The sequence below is a fragment of the Neoarius graeffei genome, chromosome 5, assembly GCF_027579695.1.
Source record: "Neoarius graeffei isolate fNeoGra1 chromosome 5, fNeoGra1.pri, whole genome shotgun sequence".
Lineage (NCBI taxonomy): Eukaryota > Metazoa > Chordata > Actinopteri > Siluriformes > Ariidae > Neoarius > Neoarius graeffei.
Genome location: NC_083573.1, coordinates 100061139 through 100083398, shown reverse-complemented (window position 1 = coordinate 100083398; position 22260 = coordinate 100061139). Strand labels below are relative to the sequence as shown.

At 43.7% G+C, this 22260-nt stretch overlaps 1 protein-coding gene across 1 annotated transcript; it reads right to left on the bottom strand.

The window, feature by feature from the left end:
- Positions 1-18418: 18418 nt before the first annotated feature.
- On the bottom strand, positions 18419-20222 carry LOC132887184 (aquaporin-1-like). The gene is made up of 4 exons (XM_060922658.1): positions 19857-20222; positions 19122-19283; positions 18945-19025; positions 18419-18607 (listed from the first exon to the last, which is right to left on the bottom strand). The coding sequence occupies exons 1-4, from the start codon at positions 20220-20222 to the stop codon at positions 18419-18421; spliced, it is 798 nt and encodes a 265-aa protein (XP_060778641.1).
- Between the last annotated feature and the right edge of the window lie 2038 nt (positions 20223-22260).

Here is a 22260-nt window from a genome sequence, read left to right as displayed (position 1 = left end):
CAATTTCCAGAAAAGTTGGGATATTTTCAAACATGCAATAATAACAAAAATCTGTCATTTGTTTATTCACGTGAACCTTTATTTAACTGAGAAAAGCATACAAAGAAAAGATTTTCAATACATTTACTGGCCAACTTACCTGTATTTTGGAAATATAAACAAAGTTAAAATTTGATGCCTGGAACACACTAAAAAAAAAATGGTGACACAGACACAGGTGTTACATCACCTTTCTTTTTAAAAATACTTTTCAGTCGTATGGGGCCTGAGGGTACTAATTGTTGCAGTTTTGTAATTGGAATTTTTGTCCATTTTTGCTTCATACAGCTGCTCAAAAGATTGTGGTTGCGGTTGTCTGATTCTCCTCTTCATGATGCACCATATATTTTCAATAGGAGACAGAACTGGACTGGTAGCAAGCCAGTCAAGCACATACACTCTGTGCCTACAAAGCCATACTGTTGTAGCCCATGCAGAATGAGACCTGGCATTGTCCTGCTGAAATACGCATGGTCTTCCCAGGAAGAGACATTGCCTTGATGAATATCATCTCATCTCATTATCTCTAGCCGCTTTATCCTTCTACAGGGTCGCAGGCAAGCTGGAGCCTATCCCAGCTGACTACGGGCGAAAGGCAGGGTACACCCTGGACAAGTCGCCAGGTCATCACAGGGCTGACACATAGACACAGACAACCATTCACACTCACATTCACACCTACGGTCAATTTAGAGTCACCAGTTAACCTAACCTGCATGTCTTTGGACTGTGGGGTAAACCGGAGCACCCGGAGGAAACCCACGCGGACATGGGGAGAACATGCAAACTCCGCACAGAAAGGCCCTCGCCGGCCCCGGGGCTCGAACCCAGGACCTTCTTGCTGTGAGGCGACAGCGCTAACCACTACACCACCGTGCCGCCACCTTGATGAATATGTTTCTCTAAAATCCCAATATACAGTATCTTGCAAAAGTATTCATCGCCCTTTGTTTTTGGCCTGTTTTGTGGCATTACAAGATGGAATTAAAATGGATTTTTGGAGGGTTAGCACGATTTGATTTACACAACATGCCTACCACTTTAAAGATGAAAATTGTTGTTTTATTGTGACCCCCTTTCATATGAAGCCCCTAAATAAGAGCTGGTCCAGACAATTCACTTCAGATGTCATATAATTAGTTGATTAAGATCCATCTGTGTGCAAACAAAGTGTCACATGATGTCTGTATAACTCAACCTGTTCTGGAAGGACCCTGACTCTGCAACACGACTAAGCAAGCAACATGAAAACTAAGGAGCACTCCAAATATATGAGAGACAAAATGATGAAGTAGTATGGATCAGGGATGGGTTATTAAAAAAAAATCCCAAACTTTGAATATTCCATGGAGCACATTAATCAGAGTTGCAATAAAGACACCAAAGGTAACACTGAAGGAGCTGCAATGATCCAAAGCGGAGATAGGAGTATCTGTCCATAGGACCACTTTAAGCCATGCACTCCACAGAGTGGGGCTTTATGGAAGAGTGGCCAGAAAAAAGTAATTGCTGAAGAAAACACATTCGGAGTTTGCCCAACAGCATGTGGCAGACTCCCCAAACATATGAAAGAAGATTCTCAAACATATAAAAGAAGGTTTGAGACTGGGATGAAGGTTCACGCTCCAGCAGGACAATGACCCGGAACATACTGCTAAAGCTACACTGGACTGGTTTAAAGGGAAATATTTAAATGTCTTGGAATGGCCTAATCAAAGCCCAGACCTCAATCTAATTGAGAATCTGTGGCAGAACCTGAAGATTGCTGTACACCAACGTAACCCATCTAACTTGAAGGAGTTGGAGCAGTTTTGCCTTGAGGAATGGGCAAAAATCCCATTGGCTAGATGTGCTAAGCTAATAGAGACATACCCCAAGAGACTTGCAGCTGTAATTGTTGTGAAAGGTGGCTCTCCACAGTATTGACTTGGGGGGGGGGGGGGGGGCGGTTGAGTACCTATGCACACTCCAGATTTCTGGTTTTTTTTTTAATCTTAATTATTTCTAATCTGCAGGTGCTGAAGAAGGCAACTGGACTTGCTTAAAATCCTTAAAGGGTAGGATTTCTCTGATGGCAGAGAAAGCCAATGACCCACAGATCACCCTACTGACCCTCTAGGCTGTTAACGCCGTTCACTCTCAGCCTCCTGTGACCCTAACAACCTACAGGATGGCTGAGAGGGTCAATGACCCATGTGACCCCAATGACTCTCCTTAGGGTTGCTTTTGTTCCACTAGAGGATAAGTACCTAAAACTCCCCACTAGTCAGACAGAAATGATAATGCCTTTTGGATGAGAGGTGAAATGTCTTCAAAGATTTCAAGCAAGATCAGCTGCCTTCCTTAGCACCTATGGATTACGATGACCTGGATGACTGAGAACCTTCACAGACATTTTAATTATTGCTTGTGTCACAATTAAAAAAAATTAAAAAAGTAAAAAAAAAAATTGCACTTTTAAAGGGCTGATGACATGAACATGACTCTATGCAATTTCTTAAATAAAATATACAACATGGCAAACATGTTAGATTTCTGTTATAATTACGTGAAAAGAAGCTGTTGTTAGGCGAATATCCAACTTTTAATTGCACAGCGCAAGAAAACTGGGTCCGTGGCTCGTGGCCATGTTGTGACCTCAGCGGAAGAACACGCTGCGGTTCACTGGCTGTTCTACTCTGGTTCTACTCAATGGAAATGGCACATGAAAATGCTGGTGAACTCTCTAGTGCTAGCTCTTCCTCTTCTGGGAGTCTATAATTGTGTTGATCTCTTCCGAATAGAATCTATGATAGCCTACCCTCTTTACCCTTTGCCTCTCATTGCTAGGTGGCAGTTACATGAAAGCCGCAAGCTTTCACAAGCAAATACATGACTGATATCACGCCAACTTTATGATTATCATGTAGAATCTATAGCTCTACGTACCTTTATCTTATGTCATTTCACAACACATTGTCATGGAACAGACAGGAGAGGAGATCAAATGCACTCAAACCACAGTTCATTAATAATAGGGGAAAGGGGAGTTGGAAGAATGTGTGTAGGCAAAGTCCAGTGGCAGGAGAACTAAGAGGCAGGGATGGCTGGTGGTGACGTCTGAGGTCTCCCATCTGAGTACAGACCAGGCCCGACCCTGCTTAGCTTCTGAGACCTGACGGGATCTTGCGTAGTCAGAGAGCTATAGCTGCAGGCTAGCAGCAGGGCTGAGCGAGCTGGAGAACAGGCGAAGGTACAAGAGGGGCAGGCAAGAGGCAGAGTCAACAGGACAGAAGGCAGATCAAGTTACTGGGGCTGGAGAGCAGACAGAGTCAAACGGAACAGCACAATATCAGGAGTCAGAGTAGTAGGAACACAGAGCAGGTTATCAGGCTGAGAGTTGCAGACGATCTGACACTGAGGCTAGGGAGAACTGTAGCTTAAATACACCCAGGGGGAAGCAGGTGATCGGCAACAGCCAATGACAGTCACTGAAAGTTAATAAGAGGAGGTGAGTGCGGGCGTGGCTGGTAATGCTGAGTGGAAATGTTACCTGAAGAGAGAAGTCCACAGGTAGGACCATGACAGAACCCCCCCCCCCCCCTCAAGGGACGGCCCCAGAAGTCCCTAGCCACAGATCACCAAAGACGGACGGGAGGAGGGGGAATACCGGTGGAGGGTTAGAACTCCTCAGACCGGTCAGTGTCCATAGCCTCCACACCCTCTTCACCGTCAGAAGAATCATCATCCCAGGACCCCCACCCAGGATTCGGTTCGGTGTCAGGCTCAGGCGTTGGAGCAGGGTCAGGGTCCGGGAGTAGATCCACATGGTGAGGACCCTTATGTCGGCCCCGTCGGATGGAGTAGACCGGACCACCGTCGATGAGACGAGGAGGAGGAGGAGGAGGTGCAGCTGGGACCAGCGGGCTCTCGTGTACTGGCTTGATCTTAGAGACGTGGAAGGTGGGGTGCACTCTCATGGACTTGGGCAGTCGGAGCCGGACAGCAGACTGGCTGATTATCCTCTGGACAGGGAATGGTCCGACGAACCGAGGTGCTAGCTTACGAGACTCCACCTGGAGGGGCAGGTCCTTGGAGGGGGCAGAGCTGGCAGGTGGAGTACGGGGGGTTAGAGTGGCGGCCCGTAAGCAGGTCCGGTGGCAGTCCTTGCCCCATTCTCTTATCGCGCCAGTGGCCCAGTCGAGGTGAGGACTGTGTTGGCGGAGCCATGGATAGCCCAGGATGAGAGGTTGGTCGGGGGAATGGAGCAGGTGAAACTGGATGGTTTCGTGGTGGTTGCCTGACAGAGTCATCGGGACAGGGGCAGTGAGGCGGGTGATGGTGCCAAGAAGATGGCCATCCAGTGCCCTGGCTGGAACGGGAGAGGATAAGTGAAGGCTTTGCAGACCCAACTGGCGCGCAAGCTCGGTGTCCATGATGTTAGCCTCGGCGCCAGAGTCGACCAGGGCGGTCAGGGTGTGGGTGGAATCCAACAGACGAAGACAAACTTGGAGCATAGGTTTCTGGCTGGTGGAGGGCTGGATGATCATTGAGCCCAGCCAGACCCCTCCAATGGCCAGTGAGCTCGTCGCTTTTACTGGGCAAGAGGCAGCACAGTGACCGTCACCCCCACAGTACAGGCACAGATTGGAGGTGATCCGACGCTGGCGCTCTGCCGGGCTGAGGGAAGCACGGCCGATCTCCATGGGCTCTGCCTGGTCCAGAAGGCTCGGCGGAGAAGCAGCAGGAGATGTAGAAGGGGCTGGGTTACTCCGTGCGCTGGTGACTGACTGAGTCTGGCGGGCCCTCTCTCGTCGACGGGTCTGGACCCGACGGTCAATGCGGATGGCCAGGGCAATGGCCTCATCGAGTGTCGATGGTTGTTCGTGCGAGACCAATTTGTCCTTAATGTAGTCAGCCAGGCTGTGCAGAAAGGCGTCCACCAGCGCCTGCGTGCCCCACTTGCTGCGCCGGGCCAAGGTCTGGAAATCAATCGAGTAGTCAGCCACTGTTTGTCTGCCTTGGCGAATACTCATCAGTCCTCCGGAAGCCTCTACTGACGATGAGCCCAGGTCGAAGACCTTAGTCATTTCCGCTGAAAACAAGGTGAAGGAGGCACACGCCGGTGTCCGGCGTTCATACTCAGCAGTCCCCCACAGGCGGGCGCGGCCAGTCAGACAAGTGATGATGAAGGCCACCTTCGCTGCCTCCGACGCGAAGGTTCTGGGCTGCAGGTCGAACAGCAACCGGCAACTGGTCAGGAAGGCACAGACTTGGGATGGGTCACCGTCAAAACGTCAAAACTGCCGACCTTGGGTTCCGGGGCCTCGAGTGTAGCAGGAGCACCTCCCAGAGCTGGCACGTCAGCGGTGGGTATGACAGGGGCTGATGCAACGAGGGACTGTGGTGGTTGGGCGGTGAGCAGCTGGAGTGCTTGGTCCAGTCATTGTTGCAGTTGCTGGAGCTGTTGCCCAAGCTGGATCAGGGCTGCAATGTCAGCAGACATGCGACTGACATCTTCTTCAATGCACTGCAACCGGTCTAGGGCAGAGGGTTCAGGCACTGACTCCATGTTGTGGTCAGATCGTTCTGTCACAGAACAGACAGAACAGGAGAGGAGATCAAACATGCTCAAACCACAGTTTATTAATAATAGGGGAAAGGGGAGTTGGAAGAATGTGCGTAGGCAAAGTCCAGTGGCAGGAGAACTGAGAGGCAGGGATGGCTGGTGGTGACATCTCCCATCCAAGTACAGACCAGGCCCGACCCTGCTTAGCTTCTGAGACCTGACGGGATCTGGCGTAGTCAGAGAGCTGTGGCTGCAGGCTAGCAGCAGGGCTGAGCGAGCTGGAGAACAGGCAAAGGTACAAGAGGGGCAGGCAAGAGGCAGAGTCAACAGGACAGAAGGCAGATCAGGTTACCGGGGCTGGAGAGCAGACAGAGTCAAGTGGAACAGCACAATATCAGGAGTCAGAGTAGTAGGAACACAGAGCAGGTTATCAGGCTGAGAGTTGCAGACGATCTGACACTGAGGCTAGGGAGAACTGCAGCTTAAATACACCCAGTGGGAAGCAGGTGATCGGGAACAGCCAATGACAGTCACTGAAAGTTAATAAGAGGAAGTGAGTGCGGGCATGGCCAGTAATGCTGAGTGGAGATGTTACCTGAAGAGAGAAGTCCACAGGTAGGACCATGACACACATGTTCTGACAGGAGGACTGTCTTTGGATCCGGCATAGCTGCTAGTAGACCCCCTCCGGAATACTGGCAGTGTTGCCAGATTGGGCGGTTTCACTCCCAGTTGGGTGGTTTCAAGTACATTTTGGTAGGTTTTGAACATATTTTGGGCTGGAAAACTTCAGCAGTATCTGGCAACACATACTGCTGACGTTTTCCAGCCCAAAATATGTTCAAAACCCACCAAAATGCACTTGAAACTGCCCAACTGGGTGGGAAACCTCCCAGTCTGGCAACACTGTGTCGGCACTGCTGATGGTAGTCACACACGTTTGTGCTGAACTGAACACCCAAGAGATTCTTTTAAGCTGGGAAGGGTGTCAAAACAATCCAAATCGAAGTGTTCAGAGCACAGGACGGATGTTGGTGAGGGCTCCCACTTGTCACGAGTGTGCCTGACTTGCTTCACCCACTTCGCATGCAGCTCGGGATCTCTGGGAAACTTGAATAAACTTACCCCATCCTTGTGGGTTTTGGAGCAAAAGCCGGCAACACAACGCAAAGGCATAATTATATATATATATATATATATATATATATATATATATATATATATATATATATATATATATATATGTATGTATAATAGTAATACTAATAATGACAAACTGAACACCTGTCCCATCAACAACAAACTGGTAAGTTAGGAGGAAGGTTCTTTCGCTGACATCATATAGCTCCTCCTCCTCCTCCTTCATCTCCTGGGTGCTGGAGCCCTGTCAAATTTGCCCAAATAGCCACGTTTTTTATCATAACTTGTAAAATAGGCGCCTTCGTGAATTAATATATGGATCATCGGGAATTACTTTTTATGTTATAAAACATCGCCAAAGATGTCAAAAACGTGTCATCAGCACTTTAAAGTGGTAGGCATGTTGTGCAAATCAAATGGTGTTAACCCCAGTGTCTTGATTTTTGCAAAACACTGTAAATGGAGAAAAATAAAAACCCCAAAGACTAAGTCATCTTGACCAGGCTAGACAGTACACAGCCTGGGTTGGTCAAGACTGCTAAGACAGCTACGTGATTATAAAGTAGGCAGGGAAGCAGGGGAGACATCCAGCCTGAAGAGGTGGGTCTTCAGTCTGCACTTGAAGGTGGTCAGGGAGTCAGCAGTTCTGACCTCAATGGGAAGGTCATTCCACCAATGGGGAGCTGGGACAGGCAGCAGTCTTGAGTCGGCTGGGCAGGAGCAGAAAGGAGGAGGGGCCAGATGACCAGTAGCAGCAGAGCATAGGGATCTGGTTGGTGTGTTGTGTCAGATCAGACTCTGGAGATATGCTGGACCTGACCCGTTGACTGCCTGGGAAGCTTGCACCAACTTCTTAAATTTGACGTGAGCTGTGACAGGCAGCCAGTGAAGGGTAGCAAGCAGAGGGGTAGTGTGAGAGGAACGAGGCAGGTTGGAGACCAGGCAGGCTGCAGCATTCTGGATGAGCTGAATGGGTCTGGTGGCAGATGCTGGGAGGCCGGCGAGGAGAGAGTTTCAGTTGCCCAAGCAGGAGAGGACCAGTGCTTAGACCAGGAGCTGAATAAAGTAGGTTGTGAGGAAGAGGCAGAGCTAATATGTATATAAGCTCATGGTGTTCTAAAAAAAAATGTCTTAATAAATAAGAAAGATGTTGCTGCTCCTGTAAATGTGCTGATGTAGCATGCTGTCCTCTGATTTGTGTGTGTGAGAGGAACACACACATTTCTGTTACATGCTAATGTTTAGCTGTATTTTGGCTATGTTTGAGATCAATGATCTGATATTTCATCATTTCTATTCCAGTCTGTGGGACTGCATAGCTGCCAACTACTACGAATAAATCGTATTTATTACGATTTGTCGTTTTGATTACGAAAATATGAATTTACTACAATAAAATACGATTTTGCCAATTTTCATGGGTCATTTTCAAAGTCTATCACCGGTGGGATTCGTATTTGATAAAACACCGCTTCATTCCAAGCGGCAGATACTACGCCAAATTTCATTGGCTATTGCTTGTTCTCTCAGCCAATCAATGATGCTATTAGATCATCCATGGCACGCTATCGTCTGGCCTTTGTTCACGAAGTTTCTGAACAAAGCATGGCGTTTCAAGCTTTTGTTATGAAGATGTAGCGTAGTACTAATCTCTAAAGAAAGCATGGCTAAGGGGAAGGGCCAGCGCTTCAAGGATTCGTACCGAGAGGAGTTTCCCTTCATTTCTAAGTCAAGTAAGGGTGATCACTACGCGTTTTGTGCTCCATGTCGGTGAGACATTTCTATCAGTCATTGCGGGCGTTCTGATATCGTAACACATGTGAAAACCTCCCTTTACAAGGAAAGCACGGACAATATTTCAAAGACTGCAAAACTAACGAAATGGGTGGCCACTTCGAATGAATTGCCAACAATCCGGGCCGAATGTTTGTTCACGTCTTTTTTCATTGAACACAACATTCCCCTAGCTGACATCAACTGTTGACTGAGTAAGCTCTAGTCTATTTCTCTAATGTGTACTTTGTCAAAAGTTATATGTGCCAATTGCATTGTTTGAAGTTTTTGCCTGATTCACTGACTATTTTCATACATTGTTGAAAAGAACTTTGCAAATTAATGTAAGATGATGATTTAGTTTGTAGAATAAATTTTGTCAAACTATTTTGTTTTAGTGTGATTTTTCAGGTTAGTTTTGCTAGAAAGCTTTGGGGGGGGCAAAGCCCCCACCAAGACTCAGTACCCAACCTTGTATTACTATTTACAATTTCGGAATGTTGGCAGCGATGGGACTGTAATCTGACAGAGGAAAACTGTAGAGTTCTCTCCTCAGTTCTCAGCTCAAATTCCCCCAGTCTGAGAGAACTGAACCTGAGTGGAATTTACCTACAGGATTCAGGAGTAGCGCTGCTCTCTGCTGGACTGGAGAATCCACACTGTACACTGGAGAAACTGAGGTGTATACACACACAGACAGACAGTGTACTGTATGTAAAGATTGTGTGTGTTGTGTAGTAAAGCTGAATGATTTATGCTGTAACTGTGAGATGTTTTTCTCTGTAGGTTGTCAAACTGCAGTGTTACAGGTGAAGGTTTTGCTGCTCTGGTTTCAGCTCTGAGGTCAAAACCCTCATCACCCCTGAGAGAACTGAATCTGAACTCCAATAATCCAGGAGAGTCAGGAGTAAAGCTGCTCTCTGATCTACTGAAGGATCTACACTGCACACTGGAGAAATTACAGTGAGTTACTGACTGTTTCTATACACACACATGCACACACTGAATCTCTTGAACCCCTCACCCTAATCTTGCTTTCAGTTACCAAAAGGAAATATTTGGGCCGCCCTTGTTTGTTTGCATGAAATTATTTTCAGTTCTGAATTTTAAATGAAGACATTTGATATTTGACTTTACACAGTTCACAAAACCACACACAAAGTGCAGAACTCCTTATATATCCTGCAAAATGAAGCACTGCATTCAAAACTAGGAATGTGTTCAAGGAACACAAGGCCCCTCCCGACAGCATTTTTGTAGGCGGTCATGCAGCCATCATGAATGGTCAGTTACCTAGATTTTTCTATGATATTTTTCTGGAAGATTAATCACATTGTCTGTCAAAAAGCTTATTATGGCATTAGAAAAAAAAGCAGATCAGTCTGCTGACCTCTCATAGGTTTTTGTCATTTTCACCGTAGAAAGCATGGAAGCAACAGAGGAGGCCAAAGATAGGAGCCCAATCTATACTGTCAATTTATTGGAGAACATATGCCATTAGCCTTATAATTACACACAGTGTCAATGATATCGAGAGCATTACATTACAATGCAGAGCACGCACAATGTAAGTGGAATATCAAGTGTTTCATTTTTTCAAGGCATTTTTGGCATTTCAGCAGAAATAACCCACAACATGTTAAAGGAGAACACGAATGGAATACATTCTCAGAGAAATCCAGCCCTTTCAGCTGCTGCCATGGCAGTTGGATCGATGCCTGGTTTATTAAATAAAAGTCACTTTTCTTGAAGTCTTGACAAAGACCGGTTGACGGAATAAAAGTCAGTGAACATTCAGTCCCAGCCTTCAAATTTATCTCTCAGGAAAGGGACAACAACAACAACAATAACTGTGCAGTGGACTGCACCGTGCAAAGGGCACTGGGAAATGAGTAACCGATCACTTTTCCTAAGAACACTGCTCGGTAATTTCCATCATCAAGTTTCCTCCTTGCGGAGACTTTTTATCATGGTTCAAGCGAGACTCATGACAGATTTATTTTTTCTAATACAGTTTACAAACCCCATTAATTTTGGCACCCTTATAATTTCGTTTCTGTGTGTCTATACAATCTGCACACAGGTACGAGAACACAAATGGAACACAGTCTCAGAGAAATTCAACCCATTCAGTGACTGCCATGGCGGCTGGATAGATACCCGGTTCATAAAATAAAAGTCACTTTTCTCGCATAAAATGTTGACAGATTATATCCAACGGTAGCCAAGTCAAGAAACAGGTATTCACAATAAATTTCCGCCCGTTAATGCTCGCCCCATGCCTGAGTATTTCCTGGAGTTTGGTGACAAGAATGATCACGAATCCGTGCAAGTGAATCTCTACAGTGGTGCTTGAAAGTTTGTGAACCATTTAGAATTTTCTATATTTCTGCATAAATATGACCTAAAACAACATCAGATTTTCACACAAGTCCTAAAAGTAGATAAAAAGAACCCAGTTAAACAAATGAGACAAAAATATTATACTTGGTCATTTATTTATTGAGGAAAATGATTCAATATTACAATTTTTTTGGGCGCGGCACAAAATGGCCTCCAAAGCTAGTCGACAAATTTAAGTTTTATGGTTGGAAAAAAGCATCAAGTTGCAAATATTTTTATACTCCGGATAATCTTAAATGTGGATCAATGCTTTGGTTAAAGTTTTGTGCATTAAAGAAGTGAAGTGAAACAGTTTTCGACGATGAAAGATGGATCATCAACGACACGAAGAGGAGCCAAATCTAATCCAAACACAACCTCCAGCTTACTTCAAATGTGATCTTTGTCCACGAACATTTGTTACCAATCACGGTAAAAACATTCATCTAAGTACATGTAGAAAACGGCTGGAATCGAACACTAAATGATTTAAATAACAATGCTAGCTCATTTGTGTGTAGTCAACCAGCTACACAAATTTGGGGTTCTTTGACTAAAGAAGACCTATATTCTGTAATTGATGAAATATACAACGAGATTGTTTACTGGAGACGTAATTTATTTATGTTACTGAGTGGAGCTGCAGGAAAGAAATTCATCATAGAAATCACTAAATGGATTGAATATTGGAATAATGACTCTGTTTACTTTAGAGATATTGCTTTCAAAGTGTTAATGGTCATGCCTCCACTACTTCTGCAAAAAACATCATTCAAATCAACATCAAAGGAACATTCTCAATGCTTATTAAGACGTCTAGCACAATGGGAATGTGGGGATTTAGCTGCTTTAATTTGAGAGGCCCATACAATTCAAGATAAAGTACGCTCCCCAACATCGAATAGCCTTAAGGAGGAACGTTTGGCAAAAACCATTGCCAAACTTGTGTTTGAAGGAAAGATTAATGCTGCATTAAAACTTCTCGAACAACAGAACAGTAGGGGCGTTTTGCCATTATCCCAAACCACAATAGATGAGTTAATACGAAAACACCCAGACGCTACTGAAGCGGAAACATCTGTGCTGATAAATGGTCCAATACCATTCGTTGACCCTGTTATGTTTCAAAACATAACAGAATTTACTATCATGAATGCAGCACTAAAAACAAAAGGGTCAAGTGGACCTTCGGGTCTAGATGCTGATGGATGGAGGAGGATACTCGTCTCAAAGAACTTTGCAACTGCTGGCCGAGATCTTAGATGTGCACTTGCCACCTTTGCACAAAAAGTCAGCACGATAGAAATTGAAACTACAATGGAAGATAACAGGAGCTGTACTAATCTTGAAGCATATCTAGCTTGCCGACTGATACCTTTGGACAAGAACCCAGGAGTCAGACCTATAGGTGTTGGAGAAGTGCTGCGGAGGATTGTGGGTAAAGCTATTCTATCAGTCATAAAGCCGGACATCATCAGCTCAGCAGGAAATTTACAACTATGTGCTGGTCAGGCAAGTGGATGTGAAGCTGCTGTACATGTAATAAGAGATATTTTTGATGCCCAGTCTACTGATGCAGTACTTCTTGTGGATGCAGATAACGCCTTCAACTCTCTCAACCGCGCTGTCCTACTTCACAATATACGTTACTTATGTCCCCCAATGGCTACATACATAAGGAACTGCTATAGCACTCCATCTCGCCTGTTTGTTCTTGGTGGTACTGAAATCTTGTCATCGGAGGGAACCACGCAAGGTGATCCCCTTGCAATGCCAGTGTATGCTATAGGAATTATTCCTTTACTGGGAGTCATTAAATCAGACAATGACAGTGTGAAACATGTTGCATTTGCAGATGATTTGAGTGGTGCAGGCAATCTAGCCCCCCTTAGAACATGGTGGGATAATTTGTTAACACTAGGACCTAAACTGGGATACTACCCCAAGGCGTCTAAATCTTGGTTGGTGGTAAAACCAGAAGTAGAAGATGAAGTACATCAAGTTTTTGCTGGCACGGATATCAAGATAACAACCGAAGGAAGGCAGTGTCTCGGAGGATTTGTCGGTAGTGAAGCTGGACAGTCCGAATACATTGATGGGCTAGTAGACTCGTGGTGTAATCAATTGATACTTCTGTCCAAAATAGCAAGATCTGAACCACATGCCGCTTACGCTGCATTTACCAGTGGTTTTAGACATAAACTGACTTACTACATCAGAACAATTTCAAACATCAAGCAACACCTAACTAAAGTAGATGAAGTGATAGACAATATGTTTATCCCAGCAATTACAGAAGGTCATATCTGCACTGTTGAAGAACGACTCTTGCTGTCTTTACCAGTAAAGAAAGGAGGTCTAGCAATACCTATCTTTACTAATATCGCAGACTTTGAGTATGTAAATTCTCGGTCAGCAACTGACCAACTAGTTACAAATATCAAGAATCAAGACAGCACAGCGCTGATGGATCATGAGCTATTGAAGCAGACCAGAAAGAACATTGTGAAAGCCAGAGAGGAACAACACAAAGCCACTTTACAGCAAGTCCGTGAAAAGATGAATAAAGAGCAACTAAGAGCAAACGACCTAAACATGATGAAGGGAGCCTCAAGCTGGTTAACTACTCCACCAGTACAATCAGAGAACCTCAACTTGAGCAAAAGAGAATTCTATGATGCTCTTTGCCTTAGATACCATTGGACTCCAAAGTATCTACCGACAACGTGTGCTTGTGGTAAACGTTTTGATGTCAACCATGCCATGTCATGTATGAAAGGCGGTTTTATACACAGACGCCACGATGAAGTAAGAGATCTTTTTGCAGATTTACTCAACGATGTATGTCAAGATGTTGAAATCGAGCCACAACTGGAAACGCTAACCGGTGAAGCTTTGCATAGTAGCGCCAACTCATCAGATGAAGCCAGGCTAGATGTCTGTGCAAGAGACTTCTGGATAAGGGGGCAACAAGCATTTTTTGACGTAAGGGTGTTCAACCCATTTGCTAAGAGCCACTTGAACCAGAAACTAGAAACAACATTCTCCACCAACGAGAATGAAAAGAAACGTCAATACAACCAATGCGTTATACAGATTGAACAGGGCTCCTTCACCCCTTTAGTTTTTACCCCCTATGGAGGGAATGGAAGGGAAGCGGAACGTTTCATTAGCGAATTATCGATTAAAGTTTCAAGGAAAAAGGACCAAGATTACAGTACTGTCCTACACTGGCTAAGAGTCAAACTGTCACTCATTCTTATCAAATCAGCTGTATTAAGTCTTAGAGGATCGAGAACCATTAAGAAATTGAACAATTACTTTGAAAATGCGGACATAGTCAAAAATTATCGAATCGAATAATTTATTTCAATTTTGTAAACAGTATATATTTTAATCCCTGGACAGGGTTTTAGAGTTTTTATTCAATATATTTATTTGTATATTATAATTTTATTTATTGAGAGATATTGTTAATAAAGTATTATTCTTTCTAAATTAAAAAATATATATATATTACAATACATATCTGTGAGTGCCAAAAGTATGTGAACCTCTAGGATTAGCAGTTAATTTGAAGGTTAAATTAGAGTCAGGTGTTTTCAATCAATGGGATGACAATCAGGTGTGAGTGGGCACCCTGTTTTATTTAAAGAACAGGGATCTATCAAAGTCTGATCTTCACAACACATGTTTGTGGAAGTGTATCATGGCACGAACAGAGGAGATTTCTGAGGACCTCAGAAAAAGCGTTGTTGATGCTCATCAGGCTGGAAAAGGCTACAAAACCATCTCTAAAGAGTTTGGACTCCACCAATCCACAGTCAGACAGATTGTGTACAAATGGAGGAAATTCAAGACCATTGTTACCCTCCCCAGGAGTGGTCAACCGACAAAGATCACTCCAAGAGCAAGGCGTGTAATAGTCAGCGAGGTCACAAAGGACCCCAGGGTAACTTCTAAGCAACTGAAGGCCTCTCTCACATTGGCTAATGTTAATGTTCATGAGTCCACCATCAGGAGAACACTGGACAACAATGGTGTGCATGGCAGGGTTGCAAGGAGAAAGCCACTGCTCTCCAAAAATAACATTGCTGCTCATCTGCAGTTTGCTAAAGATCGCGTGGACAAGCCAGAAGGCTGTTGGAAAAAAATTTTTGGACAGATGAGAGCAAAATAGAACTTTTTGGTTTAAATGAGAAGCATTATGTTTGGAGAAAGGAAAACACTGCATTCCAGCAGAAGAACCTTATCCCATCTATGAAACATTGTGGTGGTAGTATCATTGTTTGGGCCTGTTTTGCTGCATCTGGGCCAGGATGGCTTGTCATCATTGATGGAACAATGAATTCTGAATTATACCAGCGAATTCTAAAGGAAAATGTCAGGACATCTGTCCATGAACTGAATATCAAGAGAAGGTGGGTCATGCAGCAAGACAACGACCCTAAGCACAAAAGTCATTCTACCAAAGAATGGTTAAAGAAGAATAAATTTAATGTTTTGGAATGGCCAAGTCAAAGTCCTGACCTTAATCCAATCGAAATGTTGTGGAAGGACCTGAAGCGAGCAGTTCATGTGAGGAAACCCACCAACATCTTGGAGTTGAAGCTATTCTGTACGGAGTAATGGGCTAAAATTCCTCCAAGCCGGTGTGCAGGACTGATCAACAGTGACCGGAAATGTTTCGTTGCAGTTATTGCTGCACAAGAGGGTCACACCAGATACTGAAAGCCAAGGTTCACATACTTTTGCCATTTACAGATATGCAATATTGGATCATTTTCCTCAATAAATAAATGACCAAGTATAATATTTTTGTCTCATTCACTTATCTGGGTTCTCTTTATCTACTTTTAGGACTTGTGTGAAAATCTGATGTTTTAGGTCATATTTATGCAAAAATATAGAAAATTCTAAAGGGTTCACAAACTTTCAAGCACCACTGTATAAAAATGAGTGGAATATCTTTCCAATAATGGAGGATGTGCTGTGCATTTGTGTGGGGCAGCCACGGTCTAAAGGTTAGCGAGACAGCCATGGTCCCAAAAGGTCACAGGTTCGATTCCCTGGACCGGCAAAGCACCTAACCCTAACCGTTCCCCAGGTGTTGGGAACACGTGTGTGCTCACTAGTATGTCGCTCTGGATAAGAGTGTCTGCTCAATGTTTGATTTGTTGTGGAGAAAAGGAAAATGTTTTAATTCTGCACATATTTCTGTCTAATTGAACAGTTTCTCTCTGCATACAGAACTATGATGAAAAGCCCACCAAAGCCAAAATTGCTTTTGATTGAGGAAAAAGGGTGTAGCTGGTTGGACAACAATGTGGTAATATGAAGTGTGTGCCATTTGATTTGGTGCAAAAGTTTGATTTTGTTAAGTGCTTATGTAGTTTTAAATGCAATGTTTCATTTTGCAGGATAGATGGAGTTTTGCACTTTGGGTCTGTGGTTTTGTGAACTGTGTTCAATGTTTTGAGAAAATGAGCCCTGTTTTCAAAATCAGTTTCAGCAATCATACAAGAAATTATAAATATTTACCTGTGTGTGTGAGGACACTGATGATTTACAGTGCTTAACCTTGTCATTCTGTCCTGTTCCTTACAGCATTGAGATCTGAATCATTCACATTCAGATGTTCCAGAAGAATAACCGTGACCAGACGCGCAGCTGGAAAACAGGCAAGGCAGGCAACTGCTTGGGGCCCCCTGGCCCAGGGGCCCCCGAAAGTCAGGGCCCAAGGGTTTAATTTTATTTGTTTTTATTGTTCTTTACCAGTGTATTTTCACATTTGGAATTTAAAACACTTTGGTTTCATACATTTCATTGGTTTCAGATGATTTATCATTCACATTCAGATATTCCAGAACAATAACCGTGACTGATCACATCCTTTATCTACTCAGCTCCACATTACTTCAGGCTGTAATAATGCACTCATGGACCACTTTAATATGAACTTGTTCTTGATTCTATAATTCCTGTTCTTGGCTGCAGGAGTGGAACCCAATGTGCCTTTCTACTCACCATGTCTGTAAAGAGTTGCTACGAGTTACTACTTGGGTGGCACAGTGGTGAGCACCTTCATCTCACAGCAAGAAAGTTCTGGGTTCAAGCCCACTGGGGGCTTTTCTGTGTCAAGTTCGCATGTTCTACCCGTGTCTGCGTGGGTTTCGTCTGGATGCACCGATTTCCCCCACAGTTCAAAGACATATGTGGTAAGGTTAACGCGGGGTTGCCTTAGGCTGAAGTGCCCTTGGGCAAGGCACCTTACCTCCAACTGCTGTAGCATGGCTGCCCACTGCTCTTCGTATGCACCGCTTCAGACGGGTTAAATGCAGAAGACTAATTTAACTATGCTCGTGTGCACGCATGTGACAAAGGTGGCACCTTCTATTTCCTTCCTGGCAGCTTGAACCAATCTGGGGGGTTTCCCAAAAGTCTCTTAACGCCAAGAGCATCTTAACTAGGAGAGTGTTCATTGTGCTGCTCACTCTACCATTTAACAAAGATCTTTGTGCTATGATGTTTTGGGGGAAACTCAAGTCTGGCCATTTTCCTCTGACCTCTTATCTACAAGGCATTTGTTTCTGCACACAAATGCATTTGCTCTGTTTTTTCCACACTATCCCATGTAAACTCTAGAAACTTGTGTGAATACCCCAGGGAGATCAGCAGTCTGAAATACTCAAACCAGTCCATGTGGCACCAAGATCTCATCACATGCAAGATCTCTATTGACATCCAAACTGGTAAAAGGCAGTTGTCATGTGCATGTTAGAGGGTGATGTACTGTAAACGCACTGAAAGCAATTTAGCTGGAGACCTCCATTTTCCCCAAAAGATGCAGTGCCACCAAAAGGACTACCATAACACTCACAATCAAGCATTGTTTTACTGCAAGGGGGAACAAGGACAGTCAACACGAGACCTTTTATTTAAGACATTTAAACGCAGGATTTGACACCATCCTACAGCCTTTTTGAACCACTTTTCCTTGATGCCAATGGAAAAGGCCATGCAGTCAAAGAGACACAGATTTATAGAGACCAAGGGAGACCATAGTCTAGTGAGTATAATGAAAACTTGCACAGCTCTTTTAAAAAAAAAAAAAAAAAAAAAAAAAAGTGTTGCTACAGTAAGGAACCTTACCTCCTTGCCAAAAGGAGTCAATTAACTAAAGGAAATTGAAGCACCCTTCCTTAGCATTTAGAGTAGTCCAACAGCTCCGATCATGACCACCATTTAGATACTGCAAGTCATTTCACTCAGATAAGGTGCATCCCCAACTACTTCCTCTAACCAGCCAAGTAATAGCCTTTGCTTATTAGGCTCAATGTGCACTGCTTTGTTACCAACCACCCACAGAAACAGGGCCCAACAATTTAGGAAAGGTTTAGGGGAAAAAAGCAAAGTTAAATTGCCACTTCAAGAGAGACAGATTAGACATGCATCTTCAAAAAGATTTAGAAAACATACATCTTTATTGTATACATGCATTTGTAGAGTTACATCACACATGGAATTGAAACACCATCAGGATTTGTCCCACTGAGCTGCAGGAACACCATCCTCAAGGAGCGGTTCACTCTCTGCACCTGACGCTTCAGTCCCATGGCACAAAACCTTGAGCCAGCCAACAAAACCTGAACCTTTAGGAAACAGGATGAAGTCATAGAGGAGTGCAGCTACAACACCACCACATAGTGGCCCTGCCCAGAACACCTAGAAAGAACAAGGAAAGGGAGCACACCAAGTGTTGGGTTCTGTACATGTTCTCATTCAGCCTTAATCTTAGTCAGGATGAGGGAGAGGGGCATCTTAAGCCTTTTCTTCTGATCAATCCAGGTATTGATTTTCTATAAAACAGCAGCTGACAGTCAAGCTGCAAGTCAATTATGTTAATGCACTTATTCCATTGCTATTTGTATAGCAACAGCTCATTTCTAGGAACTTATGGCAGATGCACCACATTCCATATTTAAAAAGGAAATCCCATTAAGCAAGTGTTAAATATTTCCAAGTTCACATGGTCAAGTTCTGTAGTAACAAGGCCACTCACCCAGTGGTGTTCAAACTCCACAGAGACTAGAGCTGGGCCAAAAGATCGAGCAGGGTTGATGCCACATCCAGTGTAACTAACCTGTTTAGACAAATTGGATTAGGTCAGTGAAGTGTCCGGCTATTCCTCAAATGGAAGACTTCCAAAAGTTAGCATTGAGCTAAAACAAAGACCTACTCCTACAAGGTGAGCTAGAACCACAGAGAGCCCACATGCAAATGGAGCTGAACCAGCCATGTTATCCCTCCTTTTATCCACTGTTGATAGGACACATAGCACCAGTTGGACTGTGAGGAGAAACTCAATTCCAAAACCTTGTCCTGGACTGACACCATTCAGCTGCAGAATGAACAGTTAGTTTTAGCCACTGGAATTTTGCTAGTCACAAGAAAATCTTGCCCAACACTCTGGGCTGGATGTTTAAACACTAGTGGCCAGTTAACCCTCATACCATTCACAAAGAATGATCCAGCATTTTGAGAGGCAAAAGCCTTAATCAGGCCATTTCAGGGGTCTGCTGTTGCACTTAGAACAAGACTACCACAGAGGCTAAAGGAATAATATTGGCAGGGGGGTTTAGCTAGCATGAAGCCAGATGTAACAGCAAGAGTATGGTTGAACAGTGGATGGAAGAGGAGTCAGTTGAACAAAGTAACCCTCAACCAAACCCCTGCTGCCATAACAGGTTTATAAAGCTTGGTTTAGTTTGTTCAATAATCCAGGTGATTGAAAAATTGGGGCAGTTAGAAGGAGCACTTAAAGCCACACCCACCCTGTTCAAGGTCAAACCACTTTTTTTGGGGGGGGAGGGTAGGCAGCACAGACAAATTGTTTGATTCAATTGAACTATTGTACAAAATGTCTTGAAGATACAGCTAGTGACACTAGTCAGATTAAGTATTAGTTACTCACCTTGTTCAGCCCAAGTGAATCTACTACTGATGGTCTCACTCCCAGAACAATGCCACTAGCTATCACAGCCCCAGTCACCTGAGCCAGAATGTACCACAATGCCCTGCACATGCTAATCTGGCAGGTAACCAACATAGCAAGTGTGACAGCTGGATTCAGGTGGGCTCCACTGATATGGCCCAAACTTTGAACCAAGACAGCAATAGCTAACCCAAATGCTAATGCTACCTTTACTTCCTGATCTGGATAGCTGCTGTTCCCATTCCCAATTGCTGCAGAAATACCACAGAAGACAAACACAGTTGTCCCCATCAACTCTGCAAGGGTAGCCCGCCAAAAACCCAAACCCTGTAGTTCTTTCTTCATTGTGCCCTAATCCAACCGGTTAAGCTATTGCATGAGCAGCAGCTTCTGTTATTTCAACTATTTCCTGTGGTACGTCACTCATTCTTCATTGTTCTCTTAATATGATTGGCTAAACAATTTGTTAGTCTTTCAATTAGCTCTCTCAATTAATCAGGCTTTCCTGCAAATCCATTTCGCTCAGAACCACTAAGCAGCTTCTTGTGACTTTTTTTGTGCCCAAAAAAAACAAATAATTAGCATGACATGGATATTTGGATGGAGGTATGGATAAATCCATACAAATATAAATCACAAATGCTGTATTTAATCATTTACTTAAACATTTATTTGAAGATTTCTTGAAAGACATATTTATTGAAAGATTTGATGCAATATTTTGACCTGGTGTTTAGAAAAAAGAAAAAAAAATGAATATAACCCAAGATCAAAGTGTTTCTATGTTATCAGGAAGGGTTCCAAGTAGAAGCTGGGGACCAATAATTGTCAAATGAACCCTTGAAAAGAAAACGATTATTAAGAATTAAGCATTTGTACTTCACACTTACACAGCTAATACACACACTCTGAGGAAAAAGAAATCTTCTTCAAGGGTTCTTCAAGGGTTCACTGGAAAAATAATACTGGAACCTTTTTTGACGCACACACACAATATTTAATTGACACATTGTCTGCATTTGAAATTAAGGTTACTGCCTTGTTGCCTCACAGCCACAATAAAAAGGCGTCTTGTCAGGCAGGACTTGCAGCTGGAGGCATCTTCTAAGGATGTCCAAATTACCTTTTAGGATAGTGTTTATGGTAATGCTGTGTAACTAAACCAAAGATCTAGCTAGTTAGGTAACTGATGCCTCACAAATCATATCAAGCTAATTTATTTGCTTCCATTTAAAAAATGTAAATAAATGTGGGGTTACAATGTTTATTTCACATTAACTTTTTTTTCTAAGCAAAAAATAAAGCCAAAAAAAATTATATTTGTATAGAAAATCACATTTCTATGAAGTTTGGTCCACCATCTTTTTTTTTTCCATGTTGCTTTTGGGAGCTAATGCACAGATTTATGAGAAATAGGCAGCATCGAGGTTAAATCAATGATGTTTCAACTTGGGGCAATTAGAAGGCATCTTAGAAGACCAGAAAAGAGAATTTGATCAGTTTCAAGTGTGTTTTTTCCTCCAGTTCATCCAGAGACTCCTCACTGGACCCATGAATCTAGTATGGAAAGCAGCAGCCTATGGAGTGCTATGCATGGTGGGAGGACTGAACAGAACTCTGTTTTAATGGACACAAGAACACTGGACACTGCTGGATTACACTTTTTCATCATTGACTTTTTAAAATATGGATTTTTATTTTTTAAACGAGTGTAGAATGTTACACTGGCTGCTGGAAGAGCCCGTGGTTCATGGTGGGCATTTGGACATTTCTGGTGTGACCACTCCCACACTGTCCAGGGTTCTGGATTCCTCAGGGATAGTAACACTCCAGTAGCTGGTAAACATCACGGGGACAAACCTATCATGGGTAGAGGACCTGGCAGCATGCACGGGACTGTGATCTCTGCTAATTGTCAATCAGTTATTACATCGCTGGCGTTCCACCCTAACATCTGTGGAGCTTGTTTAGCTGAAGGACTATGAAGCCAGTGAGACCGGTCTTGCAGAGAAGGAAATTTTTCCCCAGCTGAGCATAGCTCCAGACCTAGACAGGTGTGGTGGCCACCTCTTGGATTGCAGAGGCAAGGGGAAATGAACTTTGGGACTATGAGCAAAATCTTTGAGCAAAACCCCAGGCTCAGGTAGTAGACTTCTTCTGGGATGGTCTACACTGGATTCCTGCCCAATGAGGCAGCAGGGCAGGGGCTGGCCCAGTTACCAAGCAGAACTGCAGTCTTTTGCCTGTTAAATCTTCTTAACAAGATGGTTCAATGCATATTTGTCAGACAGAATTCAGCGGATTTCCATTCAGGGAATACTCTCTAGATATTTTAGCCTGGCATGTGGGGTGCTTCAGGGTTCCTGTTTGGGACCTATTCTGA